This window comes from Lynx canadensis, chromosome D1 (genome assembly GCF_007474595.2).
Source record: "Lynx canadensis isolate LIC74 chromosome D1, mLynCan4.pri.v2, whole genome shotgun sequence".
In the NCBI taxonomy this organism is placed as follows: Eukaryota; Metazoa; Chordata; class Mammalia; order Carnivora; family Felidae; genus Lynx; species Lynx canadensis.
The window spans coordinates 612,321-634,774 of record NC_044312.2 but is presented as its reverse complement, the minus strand read 5'-3'; the positions used below and the strand labels follow the sequence as shown (position 1 = coordinate 634,774).

At 40.0% G+C, this 22,454-nt stretch overlaps 1 protein-coding gene across 4 annotated transcripts in view; it reads right to left on the bottom strand.

The window, feature by feature from the left end:
• The window catches only part of CEP126 (centrosomal protein 126), a 102,742-nt gene that overhangs the window by 10,845 nt on the left and 69,443 nt on the right, over positions 1-22,454 (bottom strand). For 3 of the 4 annotated variants that reach the window (XM_030333245.1, XM_030333242.1, XM_030333244.1), the window contains 3 exons: positions 15,275-15,387; positions 12,553-12,628; positions 10,125-10,334 (listed from right to left, as the gene is read on the bottom strand). In XM_030333245.1, the coding sequence (XP_030189105.1) occupies positions 10,125-10,334; positions 12,553-12,628; positions 15,275-15,387 (399 nt within the window). The remainder of the gene's footprint in view (positions 1-10,124; positions 10,335-12,552; positions 12,629-15,274; positions 15,388-22,454) is intronic. The other variant, XM_030333243.1, reaches the window with a different exon arrangement.

The window sequence follows — 22,454 nt, the reverse complement described above, 5'->3', positions numbered from 1 at the left end:
ATGAACCATGAGATCATGGCCTAAGCCGAGTCGACACTCAACTGACTGAGCCACCCAGGTGCCCCTCTTCTTTTGTAAAACAAAAGGTAAATTTGATTCTTTGAGTATCTCAGGAAAGAAGAGATGTTTATTTAGCTATTAAGGCATAAAAGTTGAATAATTCGTCAACTCTTGCCTTTTCAGTGCTTAAGCTTTGGTCCATATAAAAGCAAGGGTCTGGGCAAAAGAAAAAAAAAACACCTTCAAGCAGAATCCTTTATGTGAAGCATTTAAGTATGTCGAAGTATCTAATAGGAAAAAACCCTCTAAAAAAACTGACCTGAGTTTTTTACTCTTGATCTTCATAATTGGACATCTTACAGCCTTAGTTATATATTGCTGCTGGGGTTGTAGCTCCCTGCTTTTTATTAATATATTATTATTAAAGTTTATTTATTTTTGAGAGAGAGAGAGAGAGAACTTGTGCATGAGCAGGGGAGATGCAGAGAGAGAGGGAGAGAGAGAATCCCAAGCAGGCTCCACACTGTCAGCGTGGAGCCCAATGTGGGGCTCAATCCCATGAAGCTCGAGATCATGACCTGAGCCAAAACCAAGAGTTGCCCACCAGGCACTCTTATTAATATTTTATTCTTAAATTTTAATTTTTAAATTAACACAAAAAACATATAGAGCATATATACATATTGCAATTAATTATAATGAAGCTAATGTCTATGTAATGACTTAGACTGAGAAATGTGCACATTATCACTATTTTAGGAGCTTCCCAGAGCTCCCATCTCCATGCCTCTCTGGGGATTGCACTTCCTTTCCTTGCCCACAGAGGTGACCGATTACATGGGCTTTGTGTCTGCATAATTATAGCACATGAGTATACATGTATATCATATTGCTTGTTTTACCTGTTTCTGAACTTCAAATAAGTAAAACTGACCTGATTTTTGTTTTGAATTTTTATTATTTTTTAAATTTAAATTTTGATTCATTTACAGTGCAATGTAGTTTCCTGGGGTAGAATTCAATGATTCATCACTTACATATAGCACCCAGTGCTCATCACAAGTGCCCTCCTTAATACTCATCACCCATCTAGCCCATCCCCCACCCACCTCCCCTCCATCAGCCCTCAGTTTGTTCTCCATATTTAAGGGTCTCTGGTGATTTGTTTCCCTCTCTTCTCTCCCCTCCACCTTCCCATATGTTCATGTTTTGTTTCTTAAATTCCACATACGACTGAAATCATATGCTGTTTATCTTTCTCTGATTGACTTATTTCACTTAGCATAATACATTCTAGTTCCATCCACATCATTGCAAATGGCAAGAGTTAATTCTCTTTGATTCCATTGAATATATACACCCATCTTCTTTATTCATTCATCAGTTGATGGACACTTGGGCTCTCTCCATAGTTTGGTTATTATAGATAATGCTGCTATAAACATCAGGGTGCATGTACACCTTCAAATCTATATTTTTGTATCCTTTGGGTGAACACCTAATAGTGCAATTGCTGGATTGTAGGGTAGTTTTATTTTTAGTTTCTTGAGGAATCGTCATACTGTTTTTCACAGTGGCCACACCAGTTTGCATTCCCACCAGCGGTGCAAGAGTGTTTCCCTTTCTCCGCATCCTTGCCAACATGTGTTGTTTCTTGTGTTGGTAATTTAGGTATTCTGACCGGTGTGAGATGGTATCTCATTGTGGTTTTGATTTGTATTTCCTTGATGATGAGTGATGTTGAATATTATTTCATGTCTGTTAGCCATCTGGATGTCCCCTTTGAAAAATGTCTATTCATGTCTTCTGCCCATTTCTTAACTAGGTTGTTAGTTTTTTGGGTGTTGAGTTTGAGACATTCTTCATAGATTTTGGATACTAACACTTTATCAGATACCTCATTTGCAAGTATCTTCTCTCATCCTGTAGGGTGCCTTTTGGTTTTGGTTTTGCTAATTGTTTCCTTCGCTGTGTGGAAGTTTTTATCTTGATGAAGTCCCAATAGTTCATGTTTGCTTTTGTTTCCCCTGCCTTCAGCAATGTTGTCTAGTGAGAAGGTGCCCCAGCTGAGGTCAAAGCAACACAGGTTGCTGCCTGTGTCCTTCTCTAGGATTTTGATGGTTTCCTGCCTTACATTTAGGGCTTTCATCCATTTTGAATTTATTTTTGTATATGATGTAAGAAAGTGGTCCAGTTCATTCTGCATGTTGCTGTCAAGTTTTCCCAACACTATTTGCTGAAAATATTGTCTATTTTTCACTGGATATTCTTTCCTGCTTTGTCAAAGATGAGTTGACCATATAGTTGTGGGTCCATTTCTGGGTTTTCTCTTCTGTTCCACTGATTTATGTGTCTGTTTTTATGCCAGTACCATACTGTCTTGATGACTACAGCTTTGTAATACAGCTTGAAATCAAGAATCGTGATGCCTCCAGCTTTTCTTTTTCAGGATTGCTTTGGCTATCTAGGATCTTTTGTGGTTCCATACGAATTTTAGGATTGTGAGTTCTAGCTCTGCAAAAAATACTGGTGGTATTTTAATGGGAACTGCATTAAATACACAGATTGCTTTGGGTAGTATAGACATTTTAACAATGCTTGTTCTTCCAATCCATGCGCATGAAATGCGTTTCCATTTCTTTGTGTCCACTTCAATTTCTTTCATATGCTTTCTATAGTTTTCAGAGTATAGATCTTTTACTTCTGTTTTTATTTAATGTTTTATTTTTATTAAAAAAATTTTTTTTAATATCTATTTATTTTTGAGACACAAAGACATAGCATGAGCGGGGGAGGGGCAGAGAGAGAGGGAGACACAGAATCCAAAGCAGGCTCCAGGCGCTGAGCTGTCAGCACAGAGACCGATGTGGGGCTTGAACCCATGAACAGTGAGATCGTGACCTTAGCCGAAGATGGATACTTAACTGACTGAACCACGGACACTTAACCAACTGAGCCACCCAGGTGCCTCTATATCTTCTACTGCTTTAGTTAGGTTTATTTGTAGGTATCTTATTGTTTTTGGTGCAATTGCAAATAGGATCAATTCCTTGATTACTTTTTCTGCTGCTTCATTATTGGTGAGAAATGCAAGAGATTTCTGCACACTGATTTTATATCCTGTGACTTTGCTGAACTTATATGTTAATTCTAGCACCTTTTTGGTGGAGTCTCTTGGGTTTTCCACACAGAGTATCATGTCATCTGCAAATAGTGAGTTTGACTTTTTCCATGCTGATTAGCATGCTTTTTCTTTTTGTTGTCAGATTGCTGAGGCTAAGACTTCCAGTACTATGTTAAATAGTAATGGTGAGAGTGGACATCCTTGTCTTATTCCTGACCATAGGGGAAAGGCTCTCAGTTTTATCCCATTAAGGAGATTAGCTGTGGGTCTTTTGTATATGGTTTTTATGATCTTGAGGTCCATCTATCCCTCCTTTTTGAGGATTTTTATCAGGAATGGATGCTGTATTTTGTCAAATGCTCTTTCTGCAACTATTGATGGGATCATATGGTTCTTATCCTTTCTTTTATTATAGTCATGTATCACATTGATTGATTGGCAAATATTGAACCAGTGCTGTAGCCAAGGAATAAATTCCACTTGCTCATGGTGAATAATTCTTTTAATGTACTGACTTTGGTTTGCTAATATATTGTTGAGAACTTTTGCATTCATGTTCATCAGGGATACTGGCCTGTAATTCTTTTTAGTGAGGTCCTTGGTTTTGGAATCCCCAAGGCAATGCTGACTTCATAGAATGAGTTTCAAAGTTTTCCTTTTCAATTTCTTTGCTGGCTATGGGTCTGTTCAAATTTTGTATTTCTTCCTGTTTCAGTTTTGATGGTTTGTGAGTTTCTAGGAATTTGTCCATTTCTTCCTGATTGCTCAGTTGGTTGGCATATAAATTTTCGTAGTATTCTCTTATGATTGTATTTCTGTGGTGTTGGTGGTCATCTCTCCTCTTTCATTTGTGATTTTATCTATTTGGATCCTTTCTCTTTTCTTTTTGATAAGTCTGGCTAGTGGTTTACCAATTTTGTTAATTCTTTCAAAGAACCAGCTCTTAGTTTCATTGATCTGTTCTACTGTTTTTTGTTTGTTTGTGTGTCATTTATTTCTGCTCTAATCTTTATTAGTTCCCTTTTTCTGCTGGCTTTTGGCTTTATTTGCCATTCCTTTTCTATCTCCTTTAGCTGTAAGTTTAGGTTGTATATTTTGGACCTTTCTAGCTTCTTGAGATAGGCCTGGATTGCAATATACTTCCCTCTTAGGACTGCCTTTGCTACATCACACAGGTTTTGGACTATTGTGTTTTCATTTTCATTTTCTTCCATGTATTTTTTAAATTTCTTCTTTAATTTCCTGGTTAACCCATTCATTCTTTAGTGGGATGTTCTTTAACCTCCATGTGTTTGAGTGCTTTCCAACCTTTTTCTTGTGGTTGACTTCAAGTTTCACATTGTCGTGATCTGAAAATATGTATGGTAAAATCGCCATCTTTTTGTACTTGTTGAGGGCTGATTTGTCACCCAGTGTGTGATCTGTACTGGAGAATGTTCCATGTGCCCTCGAAAAGAATGTATATTCTGCTGTTTTACGATGAAATGTTCTGAATATATTTGTTAAGTCCATCTTGTCCAGAGTGTCATTCAAAGCCATTGTTTCCTTGTTGAGTTTCTGCTTAGATGATCTGTCCATTGCTGTGAGTGGGGTATTAAAGCCTCCTACTATTATTAATGGTTTTTTTTAAAGCTTTATTTCCGAGGTGCTGACCTCTGAAACGTCACACTTGGCACACTGTTGTTTCTAAAAACCTGGTGGTATTGAAACCCTCTCCTTTTTCCCCCATCAATGGTTCTGGGGAACATATTCTTGTCCAGTCCCCAGAGCATGTTTTCATTCTTTCTCTCTAGCTGCTTTCGGCGGGAAGTGCTTTTCTGCAAAAACTCAAGGTGCTGCTCTCTCCCCCTTTCTCCTCTTGGCAAAAACGACTCCCCCCCCCCCGAGGTACCCTGGCTCTTCTCGCCCCCCAGTTCACCTCTCAGCACCATGCACCTGCTGCGTTCTCTCCCTCAAACTATGCAGATCATTGTGTGAATCCTCAGATCGATTTCCTAGGTGTTCACAACGGTTTGATGTTGATCTAGCCGAGTTTGAGGGACAAGTCCAGGGTCCCCTCACTCATCTGTCATCTTAACTCCTCCTGACTTGTTGCTCTTGTGCTGTGATTTGCCTTATTTTGCCCCAAATTATATTGTTCAGAATCATCTATGATGATGTGTGTAGATGGAGTTTGTTCATTTTCCTTGCTGAACAGCGGCACATGGATATTCCACATTTAGGTATTTTCAGTTTGGGGCTTCTAAGAACAATGATGATCTTTGTATACTTCTGCATGTCTCCTGATGCACACATGCAGGCTTCCTCGAGGGCATGCATCTGGAAGGGAAATTACTGGCTTGTAGGGTCTGTTCATGTTCAACCTATCGGATGATGGCAGGACATTTCCTCAAGAGACTGCACCCACTCACACCCCAAAGGCACTGCGGGAGGGGCTCCCACCGCTGCACACCATTACCAATGCCTGGCATCCCCCACTGTTAAACCTGTGTCTTTCTGAGGAATATGTAACTGTATTCCATTGTTTAAAAAAAAAAAAGTGATTATTTATTTTGAGAGAGATGGGAGAGAGGTGGGGGAGGGGCAGAGAGAGAGAGAGAGAGAGAGCGAGCGAGCCTCTCTATGCTCCATGCCCAGCACAGAGTCCAACATACGACCCTGGGATCGTGACCTGAGTGGAAATCAAGAGCCGGAGGCTCAACCCCAACTGAGCCACCCAGGCGCCCCTATTTATATACTGTGAATATGAGTCCTTCTTCTTCTTTTTTTTAAAGTTTATTCATTTATTTTGACAGAGACAGAGACAGTGTGAGTTGGGGAGGGGGAGAGAGGGAAAGAGCGAATCCCAAGCAGGCTCCACACTGACAGCACAGAGCCCAACTGACTGAGCCACCCAGGTGCCCCAATATGAGTCCTTCTTGTACGTGTTCTAAATATTCTCTCACATCATGCCTTTTTCCTTGTTTTAATCATGTTTTGATACAAAGACAAGTTTATAATTTTGATATAGTCAAATTCATTATTTTTCTCCTCTTTGGTTCATGTTCCATGTGCTCTAAGAAATATTTCCTTACCCAGAGGTTAGAAAATATTTTTATATAATCTCTCAGAAGCTTTATATATTTTATTTCATATTTAATCTTTAATCACAGTAATTTGGCACTAAATTTTATATATGATATTTGATAGGAGTTCACTTTAATCTCTACCTGGTATCCCTTTTTTCCAATATGGAGCGATAGCTTGTCTGAACATGACCCCAGCGGTTGTGGCTTTTCTGTTGGTGTGCTGCCTGGGACTCTCCTCCAGCAGAAAGAGGCTGCAGCATGTGTACCTGCCTCCCTTCCCCCTAGAACCTTTAATACGTTAGTCACAGCCACTAAAAGCATCTGCACGAGAGTTCCAGTGTGTGAGTCACCTCTGGGTCTGTGTCTGCTGCCTGCTTTGTCCCTTGACAGTGAGCGTCTTTCCTCACTTTTTTGGTGTTTGTTAATTTTTGACTGAATGCTAAACTTTATGTTTACAATGGTGGTTAGTGAGGCAAATAGGACTTATGCCAGGAAATGGGGATGCCTATTCTGCTAGGCAACTGGGGCGTGTGTGTGGTTAATCACCAGGAATTGAGTTTTTGGTTCTGTTTTTGTTTTTGAGAGAGACAGAAAGGGCACAAGTGAGCGAGGGCAGAGACAGAAAGAGAGAATCCCAGGAGGGGCACAGGGAGAGAGAGTGAGGGAGAAAGAGAGAAAGAAGTGGGGCTTGAGCTCATCCAATGCAGAGCTTGAACTCATGAACTGTAAGATCATGAACTGAGCCAAAGTCAGATGCTTAATGATGCAGCTACTCAGGAGGCCGAGACTTTTTTTTTTTTTTTTTTTTTTAAGTAGGCTCTGCACCTAACATGGGGCTTCAACTCTGACCTGAGATCAACAGTCCCCTGCTCCACTGAGCCAGCAGGTGCCCCTGGGTTTGGGCTTTGTTGTTGCTTTGTTGTTTGTGCCTTTAGTCCCTCACTGGTTTAGATCCCTCCGGTGTTGTTCTATGTCTCTGCAGGGTCATGGAGGTTTTTTCTTCAATGTTCCTACTCCACTCTTAGTGTCTGGCCTTCCTGTGTGCCTGCACAACCCAGCCAGGCTCTCTGTAGGCTCCTGCCTCTCCTCTGGCAGAATTCTAGTGCTTGCTACTTTGCTCTTTTTGGTCTCATCGTGGGGGAGCAGGGAAGTTTTCTGTCCTCACAGTTGTCAACTTTGCTTTGTATCTCTGACAAGTTTTGTGCCAGAGAATTTTGTGACCCTCATGCAATAGTGGGAGACTTCTGCTGACCTTGGGGGAAAGTTCTGTTTTTCCCCATTGAGGATGATATTAGCTGTGGGTCTTTCATATATGGGCTTTATAAGCTTGAGGTATGATCCTTCCGTCCCTATATTCTTGAGGGTTTTTATCAAGAAAGTATTTTGTATTTTGGGGGTGCCTGGGTGGCTCAGTCAGTTGAGCGTCCGACTTCGGCTCAGGTCATGATCTCGCATTCTGTGAGTTTGAGCCCAGCGTCAGGCTCTGTGATGACAGCTCAGAGCCTGGAGCCTGCTTCAGACTCTGTGTCTCCCTCTCTCTCTGCCCCTCCCCCACTCATGCTCTGTCTCTCTCTCAGAAATAAACATTAAAAAAATTTTAAAAAGAAAGCATGCTGTATTTTGTCAAATGCTTTCTCTGCATCTATTGAGAGAATCTTGTGCTTCTTATCCTTTCTTTTATTAATGTCATGTATTACCATGATTGATTTGTGGACATTGAACCAGCTCTGCATCACAGGAATAAATCCCACTTGATTGTGATGAATAATTCTTTAAATGTATTATTGGATCTGGTTTGCTAGTATCTTGTTGAGAATTTTTGCATCCATGGTCATCAGGGAAATCGGTCTGTAGCTCTCCTTTTTAGTGGGGTCTTTGTTTTGGAATCAGGGTAATGAAGTGCTGGCCTCGCAGAATGAGTTTGGAAATTTTCTTTCCATTTCTATTTTTTGGAACAGCTTCAAGAGAATAGGTGTTAACTCTTGTTTAAATGTTTGGTAGAATTCCCCTGGAAAGCCATCCAGCCTAGGACTCTTGTTTTTTGGGAGATTTTTGATTACTAATTCAATTTCTTTGCTGGTTATAGGTCTGTTCAAATTTTCTATTTCTTCCTGTTTTAGTTTTGGTAGTTGATATGTTTTCAGAAATTTGTCCATTTCTTACAGATTGCCTAATTTGTTGGCATATCATTGCTCATAATATTCTCTTATTAATGTTTGTATTTCTGCTGTGTTGGTTGTGATCTCCCCTCTTTCATTTGTGATTTTATTTATTTGAGTCCTTTCCTTTTTCTTTTTGATCAAAATGGTTAGGTGTTTATCAATTTTGTTAATTCTTTCAAAGAACCAGCTCCTGATTTCATTGATCTGTTCTTCTGTTTTTATGATTTCAATATCATTGAATTTTGCTCTAATCTTTATTATTTCCCTTTTTCTGCTGGTGTTGGGCTTTGTCTGCTCTTCTTTGTCTAGCTGTTTTAGGTGTAAGGTTAGGTTGTGTATCTGAGACCTTTCTTCCTTCTTTAGGAAGGCCTGGGTTGCTGTATACTTCCCTGTTATGACAGCCTTTGCTGTGTCCCAGAGGTTTGGGACTGTCGTGGTTTCATTTTCATTGGCTTCTATGTACTTTTTAATTTCCTTTTTAATTTCTTGGTTAATCCCTGAATTAAAACTTTGGTCATCATGATCTTTTTTATGTAATTTAATATTTTCTATTTTGTCTCATAATAAGACACTGAAACCAATTTGCCTGTGGTTAGAATTTGTTTGGTACATATTTTCTATCTTCTTTATTTTCAGCTTTAAGAGTTCAGATTAAGAGTTGCCTTATTGGGTGCCTGGGTGGCTCAGTCAGTTGAGCATCCAACCCTTGACTTTGCCTCAGGCCATGATCTCATTGTTTGTGGGATCAAGCCCCGAGTTGGGCTCCACACTGACAGTGCAGAGCCTCCTTGAGATTTTCTCTCTCTCTCTCTTTCTCTGCTCCATGTGCACATGTTCTCTCTCTCAAAATAAATAGATAAATTTAAAAAAAAAGAGTTCACTTATTGTGATGAGCACTGAGTAATGTATACAATGGTCAAATTAGTATATTGTACACCTGGAACTAATATAACACTGTATGTAACTATATATGAATGGAAAAAAGTTAATCTGCACCAAATTCCTTAAGAAGAATCCCAGCGCAACTTAACACCATTTATGTTCTCCCAACTTATGCATTACTTTTAAAAGGCATTTTAAAAGATGTTTATTTATTTTGAGACAGAGAGCAAGCACGTGAGTAGGAGAGGGGCAGGGAGAAAGGGAGAGAGAGATTCCCGATGTGGGGCTCAATCTCACGAACCGTGAAATCATGACGTGAGCCAAAACAGAGTGGGACACTTAACTGACTGAGCCACACAGGTGCTCCCTTTAGTAGGCATTCTAATGGTAATGTTTTTTTCTTTGAAACACACACTACTTTATTACATTTAGTATTTTATGCAATGTTTTTTCAAATTTACACTCTCAGACTGTCCATCTGAAATTACTTTTGGTCTGCTAAAGTGCATTCTTTAGCATTTCCTTTAGTATGAGGCTGCTATTAACAAAACATAGGGCAAGGGCTACAACCTACGCAGACACACACACAGACACAGAGAGGTGAACAAAGCCTGCCTGTTTTCCTCCCTCACTGGCTCAATGCTGAAGTTCAAGATGTACATGCTTTTCCACCCGTGTGTGTGTGTGTGTGTGTGTGTGTGTGTGTGTGTGTGTGTCTGTGGGGTGTAGCTCTTTGGGAGGCCCAACTTTATGGAGGGAGGATTTTCTGTGAGACTACCCATCTTGAGGATTCTTATTTCTAATTATTAAGTTAAAATAAATTTTAAATTACAATTATCTAAGTACGAAGTGTAACATTTCTCACAAAAGGTGATCTTCCACACTTACAGGACAGCCTCTCATTGAGACGACTGAGGGACTGTAGGATCTTCTGTTCATCAGCTGACAGTGCGCAGATGTTGAACGGCGGGGTCTTATTTGAAGTCAGATTTGGTTTCTGTAGCTGCTTGCTATTTATGACAGTGAGAATTTCATCCTCAGGCACTGAAGCTTTCACTAGGTTTTCAGCCATCAAAAACTCAGAAGTACTATCTGAAACTACAGAAACTTTACATTAATTACTCTTCGATCCTTTTTTCTCTTTGGGATTTTCTCTTACACCTACTTAACGGACATGTATGTATGTATTCACTTCACAAAAAGAAACCCTCTAAATCTTCTGTTACTTCGCATTTTATTTATCAAGATTATTCGTATCTAGCATGTTCCCATCCCTAATTAAAACACAGAAAGTCAAAGTGATGGCGAGGCAATAAACATTCCTGGCACGTTATCTGAGCTAAAGGAAAAATGCAGCATGTTTAGATTGATTATTCCTGTGTTGTGTTTTCGTTACTCATTGGTAGTACAAAGAGACAATGAAGTAGATTGTCTTTTTTTTTTTTTTTTTTTGAGCGTGAGAAAGAGAAACAGAGGGTACACACCTGGGAGGGGTAAGGGCAGAGGGACAGGGAGAGAGAATCCCAAGCAGGCTCCGAGCTGTCAGTGCAGAGACCGACATGGGGCTCAAACTCAGGAACTGTGAGATCATGACCTAAGCTGAAACCAAGAGACCTACACTTCACTCACTGAGCCACCCAGGCACTTCTAGATTGTCTTTATAATAACAATTAAGATAAAAAAGAGTAAAAGAAAAGGAAAGTAAGGAAAAGTTAGAAAGTGAGCTAATGAGCTGAACTGAACTGACAGCTTAGAAAAAAGACCCAATCAGATCGAAGAACTTAACTTATCAAAGAAGCATCAGAGTCTTGAGAGAAGGGAGAGATAACTCAAGAAATTAGTTTCTTGCTTTTATAAGAATCAATTTGCAGTTTTCTATTACATCATATGTTTAAACAAAATCAAAGGTAATTAAAGAATTTAATTTAATGAATCACACCATTAAAGCAATCTGGAGGAGAAAGAAATAAACACTTCTGAATTTCTGTATGGGAAAGGTTCTTTGATCTTAAAAGTAATGGAAAAATCACTAAGAAAAGACTAAAACATGTTTATTTAAAGGCCAGTCTTCCCTAATAGATTTAAATTTTTGAAGGACAAGACTTTTATATATTTTGTTCATTACAGTGTATCCAATCTTTACTTGTATGCAGGAAATTAGCTGTCATCTGTTGAATGAAAAATGCAAAGGAAGACTTCTATATGTAAACATATAAGTGGAATAAAATGCAAATAATAAAGTAGTAAAAACATTTGCAACTAATATGAAGAAAAGAACTCCTGACATTTAAGGAATTTGCAGGAATCACTAAGGAAATACCCGAGCTCCGGTACCTACAGGAAATGAGAGTATGAAGGACCAAATCACCACAAGTTAACACACATACAAAACAATGAAGCATGTTATTAATAAAAGGAATACAAATCAACAATAAAACACAATTTCTTTGCCTATCACGTAAGCAAATCATAGAAATAATTGCACCTCAAGTTGGTTCACATCCCAGAAAAGTTTTAAATGATGTTTTTCAGGAAAGTATTTTAGGGATATATATGTACGGCTATAACAATGCTTATTCCCTCTGATCCAGTATTCATGTAATACAGAGTTTCACTCAACAAGTATTTATTGGATGTCAATGACATGGCAAATAGTGTAATTTTAATTCTGGGAATCTCCATCTCATGGAAATGGTTGAAAAGTGAGGAAAAAGCTTCATGTAGAAAGATGTCCAATACATCATCATCATCAACATCATCATTATTAGTATTAATTACTATTATTATTCTTTCTTTTTTTTTTAAAGAAAGGCAACTGCCACCTGCAGCGCCTCATGTGGATGTGTCTGGAGTCTTGGAAGCTAGACTACCCTACGTTTTCCTACAAATGGACCCTGAGAGCTAGTTTGGAGGTTCTAGCAGGGGAGCGCAGCTAATCGTATACCCTTGATGGAAGAACGGTCCTCCTCTATAGGGGAATGTCGTCCTCTTCGACCGAGCACTCAGCTTTGGAAGGGATGCACATGGACCGGTGAGGGAGGAAGGGGACACCTGCCTAGCCAGCCAGATCAGCCAAATCAACCCTGGTGATCGATGGGGTGACAGATGTCGCAGACAGATCATCCTCACATCCATCCAATACATTATTATTTAGAATAAAAAACCTGGCAGCAGCCTGAATGTGCAGGGCAAGGGGGGCTCAGCCCCTACATGGTGGTTCACCGCTCAGGTATGTGTGCACTTAGGAAAATACATGTAACAAAATATGAAATCATGGGGAACAAAGCTCAGAGAGAAATTTTAAACCGAAACATACCTTCTTCAACATCAGAAGTACCCCTTGTTGTTTGTTTTGGCTCCCTTGAACTTAGCTGGACACTTTGTCCAAAATTCTATAAAAATATAACAGGAAATCAGAACATAATTCCATATTAAAAATTCATTATTATACATTAAACAAACCCGTATTCACTCTATATGTTTTTGGTTATCACTGCTCATGTAACCTGTGGATTTTTTTTTTTATCAGAAATCAAGAATTACTGGAATAAGTCCTTTCTAGGGTACCTGAATATTAAAAAATATATATTTTATGTCAATTTTGAAAAAATTTCAGGTTGCTGTGTTGTCGTGGATGCTTGGAAGAAGGAAGTTAGGTGCTGCCTAAAGGAACAACAAACATTTCCCTTGAGGTTTCTAACCTCCGTTTGTCGTTGCAAGGGGGGGGCGGCCGCAGGTGACTGATGTCTGGGACAGGTGTCTGGCTCGGAACGGCCAAGCGGGAGCTCTCACAGCACTGGCCGCTGGTGCACCGCTCGGCTCTCCGGCCCGGAAGGACCCCAAAATGCCCCGCAGTGGGCAGGGACTGCCTCTCACACAGGACAGGGCCTGGCTGCCACTCCCCACCCCGGGCCTGGCTCGGCCCGATCCAAACAGCCGCTGGCGCAGGTTTGCGCAAGAGCCCTCCTTTCATGGCCTGGGCGGCCTCGCCTGGCCTCCACCGCAGATGGGAGGCTCACTGGACTGACCCAGTCCAGGCACCAAGTGGCATCTCTGCCTTTTCTAGCTTTCACTGGTCTCTTTCAGGTGCTTTCCATGTGGAAGTGGTGGGCTGGGCAGATCCAGTTGGATAAAGCACGTTTCCCAGTACATGGTGACTGGTTGTGGGGGCGTGGTGGACACTCCTGGGTGACTGAACCCCTGTGTAGTAGGATCCTTAGTTAGAAAGCAAAACAAAACAAAAAAAAAATCAAAACAAAACAAAAGGGATGAGAAAGTTAAACTTCAAAACTTGATTTTGATTCACCTATTCTAACGCTAAGACTCTGGAAGATGTTTAAACAGCCGTGTGAATGGAAGATGTGTGTAAAGATGGGAGTGAGGCTTCTGGAAAGAAAAGCAAAAACAGACTCTAAAAACAGTAAGACCGAGTGCAGAGGGAGAACACATGGGACAGAATAAGACCCAGAAAAATAAAAAGAATTTGGAGAGGGCACTAATCACAAGCACTTAAAACTTTGTTTGTTTTTTGGTTAGAACAAGTACATATTGCTTTAGAATTTAAAATGTATTAATAAAAATAAAGAAAAAAATTGTTCACTTGACAGATTTTGAGATGTTTGATGTGAACAATGTGGAGGTTAAAAAGGAAGGACTTAGGAGGCATTATTGTATTTGTAATCAGTAAGTTATGTCTGTGAGTGAGCACTATGTTATGAAGCAGTAAGAGTATGTCGGTAGCGGGACAGCTTTATTCACACGATACATACAACTACATGACTTTTGTCTTGCCATTAAGACTATTTCATGGTTTTCTTCATATTAAAAATCTTACCTATATAAAAAATTAATAGTTCTTATGATATACAAACAATAGAATCCTCAACTCATAACTCGGATATAAATTCTTCATAAGGCAATCTATTCCAGTTCTATTAAAAAATCAAAAGAAGTGGTATTTAAAGTAGAAATTCCAAGTGAAATGCGATTTAGTCACCCATCTAGATGTTTTAATATTTTAAATTCAATCCTTGGATCAGTAAGACCTCTAGACCTCTGTTTACTTTGCTCTCACAGAATCACCTCCATTAATTTTAAAATTACTGTTATTAACCTTTTGACTTTTACTGAAGATCTCTGTCTCAAACAGCCATATGAAACTCCTTATTCATTCATTGTTGACTGTTTATAGGAATAGATCTGTTATGAACTCAACATGCCCTACAGAAAAGCCTCAGTGGGAAGTGTCTTTTAATGTACTGAACCCCCAACAGCATCATTATCAATAATTCCTGAGAACTGTACACCTCCCTCATCCTGTTTTCCTTTCGCCATGTCTTCCAGGAAGCTCAGATCCAAAGAGGATATTTAAACACACGAAACTAGATTAGTCTTCATGATTAACATACATACTTCCTCTATCCAGGGCTCTAACTTACTTTTCTTTTTTAACGTATATTTAAAAACTTTGTTGTAAATAAACATGTTGGTAATCCAGAGGTGACTATAAATAACAAAATAAAAGAGTAATGGTGATTGTTGGGGCACCTGGGTGGCTCAGTCGGTTGAGCGTCTGACTTCAGCTCAGGTCATGAGCTCACTGTCCTTGAGTTCGAGCCCCGCGTTGGGCTCTGTGCTGACAGCTCAGAGCCTGGAGCCTGTTTCAGATTCTGTGTCTCCCTCTCTCTCTGCCCCTCCCTCACTCACACTCTGTCTCTCTCTCTCTCTCTCTCTGTCAATGATAAACAAACACTAAAAAAAAGAGAAACAATTAAAAAAAAAAGAATAATGGTGATTTGTTAAAGTTGGTTTAAAAGCTTCATTAGGAATTGATCATATAGGCAAATTAGAGTATAGCAAATAAATCTAGTACAGTAAGTTCCTAGAATAGATTCCCAGGCTGTCTCATAATGCCTTTGGCTATACTTATATTTACGTAGTGGTCCACAGTTTATAGCAAAAGCACAGTCCTTTGAGAACATTGTTTTCCAAGCAATTTTTCACCACAGAATTGAGATTTTTACTAATTCTGTACTCACATTCATTTGCTCATTGTACTTCTGTCCCACAGATCCAGAATTTTGTCTTTTCTGTTCTAAAAGACGCCTCTGCTTATTTTCAACAATTCGTTTTCTTCTTAAAACAGTAGAATCTTAAAACAAATGCCAGCAAAATGTCAAAATTTACGAGTACATAGTATATATGCACAAATGTCTGAGTTACCTTCAAACATCACAGAAAACCTCAAGTTTCATACATGCAGTCAGAAACCTCTTATTGAGCGGCACCTGGGTGGCTCAGTTGGTGGAGTGTCTTACTTCGGCCCAGATCACGATCCTGCGCTTTGTGGGTTCAAGTCCCGCGTCGGGCTCTGCTGACAGCTCAGAGCCTGGAGCCTGCTTCAGATTCTGTGTCTCCCTCTCTCTATGCCCCTCTCCCACTCTGCCTATCTCCCAAAAATAAACATTAAAAAAATATTTAAAAAAACAAAACTCTTATTGAGCTTGCTATATGTACCATGCACGACACAATTACAATGATGAATTAAACAAAATCTCTGCTTCTGAGTTTATGGCTTAGACCAGTGACCTCTGAGGTGTGGTGCTAGAATGCCAGGGGGATATGCAAACAGATCACTGCTGTGTAGGAAGAACATACTAGAATTTCTATTTATTTATTTAAAATGCTTACTTATTTTAAATAAATGTTTAGTTTTTTAAATGTTATTTATTTTTAGTTTATTTATTTTAAATGTTTATCTTGAAAATGTTTATTTATTTATTTAAAATGTTTAATTAATTAATTAATTAATTATGCTTATTTATTTTAAGAGACAGAGTGTGAGCAGGGCAGGGGCAGAGAGAGAGGGAGACACAGAATCTGAAGCAGGCTCCAGGCTCTGGGCTGTCAGCACAGAGCCCAGCGTAGGCATTGAACCCATGAGCTGTGAAATCCTGACCTGAGCCAAAGTCGGATGCTTAACTGAGGCTCTCACGTGCCCCTAAAGTTCCAATTTAAATTTATAATCTAAAAATTAGAAGTTCAACTTTACTACGGTAACATACAGTTGACACTGGTGCCCTTGTCAGTTTGCACGGTTTGTAGATGGTCATATACTGCATATAGTAAAACAAAGCTCTCCTGGAAGGACAGTACAGGTTCTCCATGTGACAGGTTGGCACTGGTATCATTAATTAGTGCTCCCTCACTTCCTGTAGTGTAACTAAACTGTAATGTGTACCCTGGTAGGTGGATTTGTTGCTATCTCACAGCGTCCGAATGACTCCTCACAAAATGGGCAAGAGTCTAAAAAAGACTTTTGTAGGCTTCCATCATATGTGAGGCAGGCAAACCAAGAAACAGACTAATATTAATTGAGTATTTATAATTGCCCAGGCATTGTTCTAAGGGCCGTAGGCACTATTATCATCACTATTTTTACAGAAAAATTAGGCACAGGAAAGGAAAAGTAGCTTTCCTAAGGTCACCAAGTTAGTAAAGTGCAAAGCTGGAATTTACCTCCAAGCAGTCTCTAAAATCTAAATTCTACCTCTTACCTTCTACGCTAGCAACTTTCATTCTGATTTGACTGTGTCTCACAGAAAGATACTTTGCATTGTGATCCAGGATGTTCTACGAAACATACTTACCTTTATAATATATGATGCCCTCTGGTAGTTTCTATCCTAGAACATTCTGATTTTAAAATTATATTTCATTAAAAAAATTCTGATCACAACTCAATGAGTTCATAATCCACTAATAAGTCACATCCTATAGTTTAAAAATTTCTGTTATTATTTTTATTCCCACCCACATGGCTAAGCTAAATGCTAATATGCTAAGCTAGGTATGCTAAATGTTATAGTTTTTAGTGAGATCATCTGGGCATCAATACGAGTTTCTATACTGTTTTCTATGCTTGGAAGTGTCTTTCACTAAATCTTGAAAAGTCCCTATCTTTTTTAGGAGTTTTAAAAATGTTTTAAATGAGGGGTGCCTGTGTAGCTCAGTGTGTTAAGCATCCAACTCTTGATATGGGTTCAGGTCATCATCTTACAGTCGTGGGACTGAGTCCCACATCAGGCTCCACACTGAGCGTGGAGCCTACTTGGGATTCTCTCTCTTTTCCTCTCCCCTCTCCCTTGCCTGCGCTCACCCTCTCTCAAATAAAAATGAAAATAAAATAAGATAAAATGAAAATACTTGAAATGAAAATTTCCTTGGCCACATGACTGCAGTGTTAAGAATTCTTCTCTTCCTTCAAGCCTGTTTCTAATCTTTTGGAGTCAAGATCTGCCCACACTTTTGTACTTTGTTGATTTGTAGCATAATTATTTGTTTTTGAGCTTTATTATTCTTTGTGTAGGTGTTCAGTTTTATTGATTGTAAATTATTGATCCCAGGGACAGATGAGAACCTTGGGATATTTGCAAAAAAATATAGTTTGCACTGGCATCTCTGGCCAAATTTCTAGTCTCATATGAAAATTCTAGATGATAGTTTTACCACCAAAACTCAAAGCTACTAAGCTTTAATTATTACATATTTAATATGTATAGTATTCTTACGTATAAACACAAGGAAAAATTCTGCAGATATCCAAAGAATGACAGCTTTGGAAGAGATCTTAGAAATTAACAGGTCAACCGTTCACTCAGATCTCACTCACAGGTAGACGAAGCTCGAATGGCTTAGTGAAGGGGAGCCCCCACCTCTTGCGTTGTTGGTGGTTTTAGCTCAAACTTGTCCTTACACCGAACTGAAAGTATCCTTGCAATTTTCACCCTTCATTCAGTTAGGTTTTCTCTTTCTTTCCTGTAATACACCTTCAAATATTTGTACACAGCTACAATGTCTTTTAAACTTGTGTTCTTTTATTGGTCTTCAGACCCACCCCCTACTTCCGGAGGGGTCACCCCGGTTTGTTTATATAGCCACCGAAATATAAAGACAATATATGAAATAGAGCGCAGTAGTACTTCCAAAGATCTGTTTATTATTGCCTAAAATTATATTACATTTTTAACAGCTAGAGCAAACTCTTTTTGGGTGGGGACTTTTTTTCTTTTTAAAAAAACAATGTCAAGACAGAGATCTTTTTCTTGGAACTGTAAAAAAAAAAAAAACTAATTAACTACATACAGGGAAGCTGCAAAGGAAAAGACCACATTTAACTGAAATTATATTCATCAAGAAAAAGGAAAGGACATGTCACAAGCTGGCAGAAAATAGATATCATGCATAAAATGACACAGAATCCTGGAGTATATGCAGAACTCTATCACTAAGGAAAAACCCAAGGAGCAGATATCTCTCAGAAGAGGAAAGGCAGACGGTACACAAACATAGGACAGCGCTCCCTTCATTCGTAACCAGGGCAATGCAAGTTTTTCTAAGTAGACATTATTTCTCACCCACAAGACTGAAAACAGTAACATGTCTGACTGTCAGTTTTGATGAGCATATATGGCTCCAGAAGATAATTTGGCACCTAGTTAAGTTAAAAATACAGAACCCTATGACCCAGCAACGTGTGTACCAGCAGGCATACCAAACTATTCCCAGAAGCATTATTGATTCAAGCAAGAAACTGGAAGCAACCCCAAAGCCCAATGACAGAAGAATGAAAAACCTTTGTGCATTCATACAATGAAATGTAATACAGTAATGAACATGAATGAAGTACACCTAAACTAATAATAATGGATCTAAAAAATAAAACTGAAAATAGCAAATCACAGAATCAGATGAAATGGCTTCATTTACATAAATTACAGAACTAGGCAAAAAATATGTTGAGATAAATTTACAAGCGGTAAAATGATAAAGAAAAGCATGGAACAGGGGCACCTGGGTGGCTCAGTCGGCTAAGCATCCGGTCATCATCAGGTCATCAGGTCACGATCTCACCATTCGTGAGTTTGAACACCGCATTGGGCTCTGTTGCTGACAGATCAGAGCCTGGAACCCACTTCAGATTCTGTGCCTCCCTCTCTCTCTGCCCCTTCCCCCCTCGCACTCTGTCTCTCTGTCTCTCTCAAAAATAAACAAACATTAAAAAAAAAAAGCATGGAACAATTAACACCATCCTATATAGTGGTCTAGTCTGTAATAGATGAAGGAGATACAGCTGGGGAGGGGCTTATGAGATCTCAGCAATACCAGTAAGTTTCTTTTTCTTTCTTTTTTAATGTTTATTCATTTTTGAGAGGGAGACAGAGAGCATGAGTGGGTGAGGGGCAGAGAAAGAGAGAGAAAGACACAGAACTTGAAGCAGGCTCCAGGCTCTGAGCTGTCAGCACAGAGCCCGACGTGGGTATTGAACCCACGAACTGTGAGATCATGACCTGAGCCGAAGTCAGACGCTCAACCAACTGAGCCACCCAGGAGCCCCAGTAAGTTTCTGTTTCTAAAACTGAGTAGTGGGTACAGAGTTCTTTTTTTATTATTAGTCTTTACTTTGTACTGTATATTTCTTTTTTTTTATACATCTCTTCTAAGATATATGTCACAATAAGAAAAACTGTAAAAATTGCCACGACTTTACAGTTATATTTGCCAAACTGAACTTTATTACTCTGATTTACCACTTCAGTTAGAAAACATGATTTGATTAAATATATGATATGAAAAAGTCCAATTGAAGTTGAAGTATATTTGTATTAGCAAAAGAAATAGATTACAATGTCAATGAGAAAAGGGAACTGTTGTTAGATTCTTTACTTTTGTTATAAATGTTATAATGACCATAAAAAATTTTATTATCAATGATAAGTAATAACAATCTGAAGACCATTCCAATCAAGTCAATCACCCTAATTCAGTGGTTATTCTTAGCCTCACTCATGCTGAGATAACCAGAAATGTTTCCTGCTGTGATTAAATATAAACTAGATAATATCACCTGCGATGTAAACTAGCTAAAAATATTTAACTTGAATATACCAAGGCTTAAGATGTAAATTCCAGTTCCAGGAAATGAAGGAGATAGAGGAACAGATAAATGACACTAAAGAAAGTAATTAAGGATTGTTTTTCTATGTATTGGGTCTTAAGTGTTTTCCCTTAAAATTTTTTGATGTTCCCTGTTAAGGTCCTATACTTCTTTTATGACATTTATTTTTAAAACTTTCTATCCTTTATTAGTGCTATAAAATATACCTTGCTTAAATTTTCTGTTTGTTGTTGAAGTAAGAAATAAAAATAAGATGTAGATTCCTGGAAAAAAAAGAAAAAAAGAAAAGATGATTTAAATCTTAACTCCATTCTCTGTTTCATTAATAACTTTCTTATGCCTTCTACAAATTGTATATAGATCAATGTACTTTTAAAAAATGTACAGGGGTGCCTGGGTGGCTCAGTTAGTTGGGCCTCCGACTTTGGCTCAGGTCACAATCTCACGGTTCGGTTCGTGGGTTTGAGCCCCGCGTCAGGCTCTGTGCTGACAGCTCGTAGACTGGAGCCTAATTCAGTTTCTGTGTCTCCCTCTCTCTCTGCCCCTCCCCAGCTTGTACTCTCTCTCTCTCTCCTCCCTCTCTCTCTCTCAAAAATAAACAAACATTAAAAAAAATTTTTAATGTACATCACTGAAAAATCTGTGGATATTCAATTCTAAAAAGTTAGGTAAGTTAACTTCTATTTTCTGAGACTTCTGGGGAAGGTGGCAGAGCAGGATGACCCTAAGCTCACCTTGCTAGTCCCCTGGATACAACTAGAGAACACCCACATCAGCATCAATAACCCGGAAAATGACCTTAAGGCTGGCAGAATGGTCTCCACAGTTGAACGTTGAGAATCAGCCACAAGGAAGAGGGCAGGAGAGGCAGAGGTGCCGTCAGGAGCTAAATGGAACCCTGAGGGGCCCCTGGGAGGGAGAGACTCATGGGAGAGAAACAGAGACGCATTGGGACCCTGCATGGGCAAGATGACTCCCTATACTGTTTGACTTTGAAAACCAGAGGGGGCCGAATTTTGTGAGTTCTTACAATCAGTGGGCTCAGAGAGTTGGGAAGGTGGGAGGAAACGGAGTCTGCACCCTTAAAGAGACAGCATAGGTAGCAATTTGAAAAACACCTCGGGCACACAGGATGGAGATGTGTTTAGTCATCTCAGGGCAAGTGCTGAGGGGCAGGGATCACTCCCAGTATCCCTCCAGGGGGGAGGGAGTGATTCCCTCCAGGAGTCCCCTGCTTCCCCCTCCCCCTGCCCCCAGCAAAACACATGGCCACCTGAGGGGACCAGCACAGGGCCTACACTCACTACCTGACTTGCTCACAGCTCCGCCAGCCAGGCCTTGATTCCAGGTCTCCTCCCTCAGCAGACTCCGCAAACCTTCCTAACCCTGTGTTCTGCCCTGTGTGCTGCTGGGGATCCAGTCCCCCCAGCCCGGCCTGCCTCTGTCCTGGCAGCTACAGGTCCCCTTCTGCACAGCACTACTGCAAACCTTGCTAATACTGCCTGCCCTGCCTCCGTGTTCCCCTGGGGTCCAGAGCTCATCCAAACCGGGGCTGCAAGCCTGGCGGGGCGCAAGCAGCCCCGACGAGGGCCAGTGCCACTCCAAAATGAGTCCCGCCCCAGGGGGAGGGGAAGACAACCACACACACCGGTCCCAACTGGCTGCGGCAGTGGGTGGGGGTGGGGGGGCAGACATCTGGTCTGACGGCAGGCCCTGCTCACCAACAAACTTCTCAGGGAGCAACAAGCACGAGGCCGGTGCTACTGCATCTCTGGCGAACCCCTGCTCTGACTCAACTCAAACCCAAGGTGGCCCCAGACTGGCCCACAAACAGCCCAGGGACAAAACCCTGCCCACAATAGGCAAAGACACCCTGTGCGGACGACTGGACTTAAGGCAGAGGGAGCTCAGCCACCACAGGAGGGCGCACATCACATACAGGACATGCCCCCGAAGGGCCAGGTTCTGGGGAACAGGGGACAGCACGGCAGGACATGGAAGGTTCTCTCCTTCATAAGGACACTACTTTCAAGAGCAGGAGATGGAGCTGACTTTCCTAACACACAGAAACAGACACACAGACAAGATGAGACAGAGGAATATGTTCTAAGTGGAAGAGCAGGAAAAATTCACAGTACGAGAGCTAAGCAAAACAGAGATAAGTAATTTTTCTGAGAGATAATTTAAAGTAATGGTCATAAAGATACTCATGAGACTCAAGCAAAGAGTGGAAGACTTTGGTAAGACCCTTAACAAAGAGA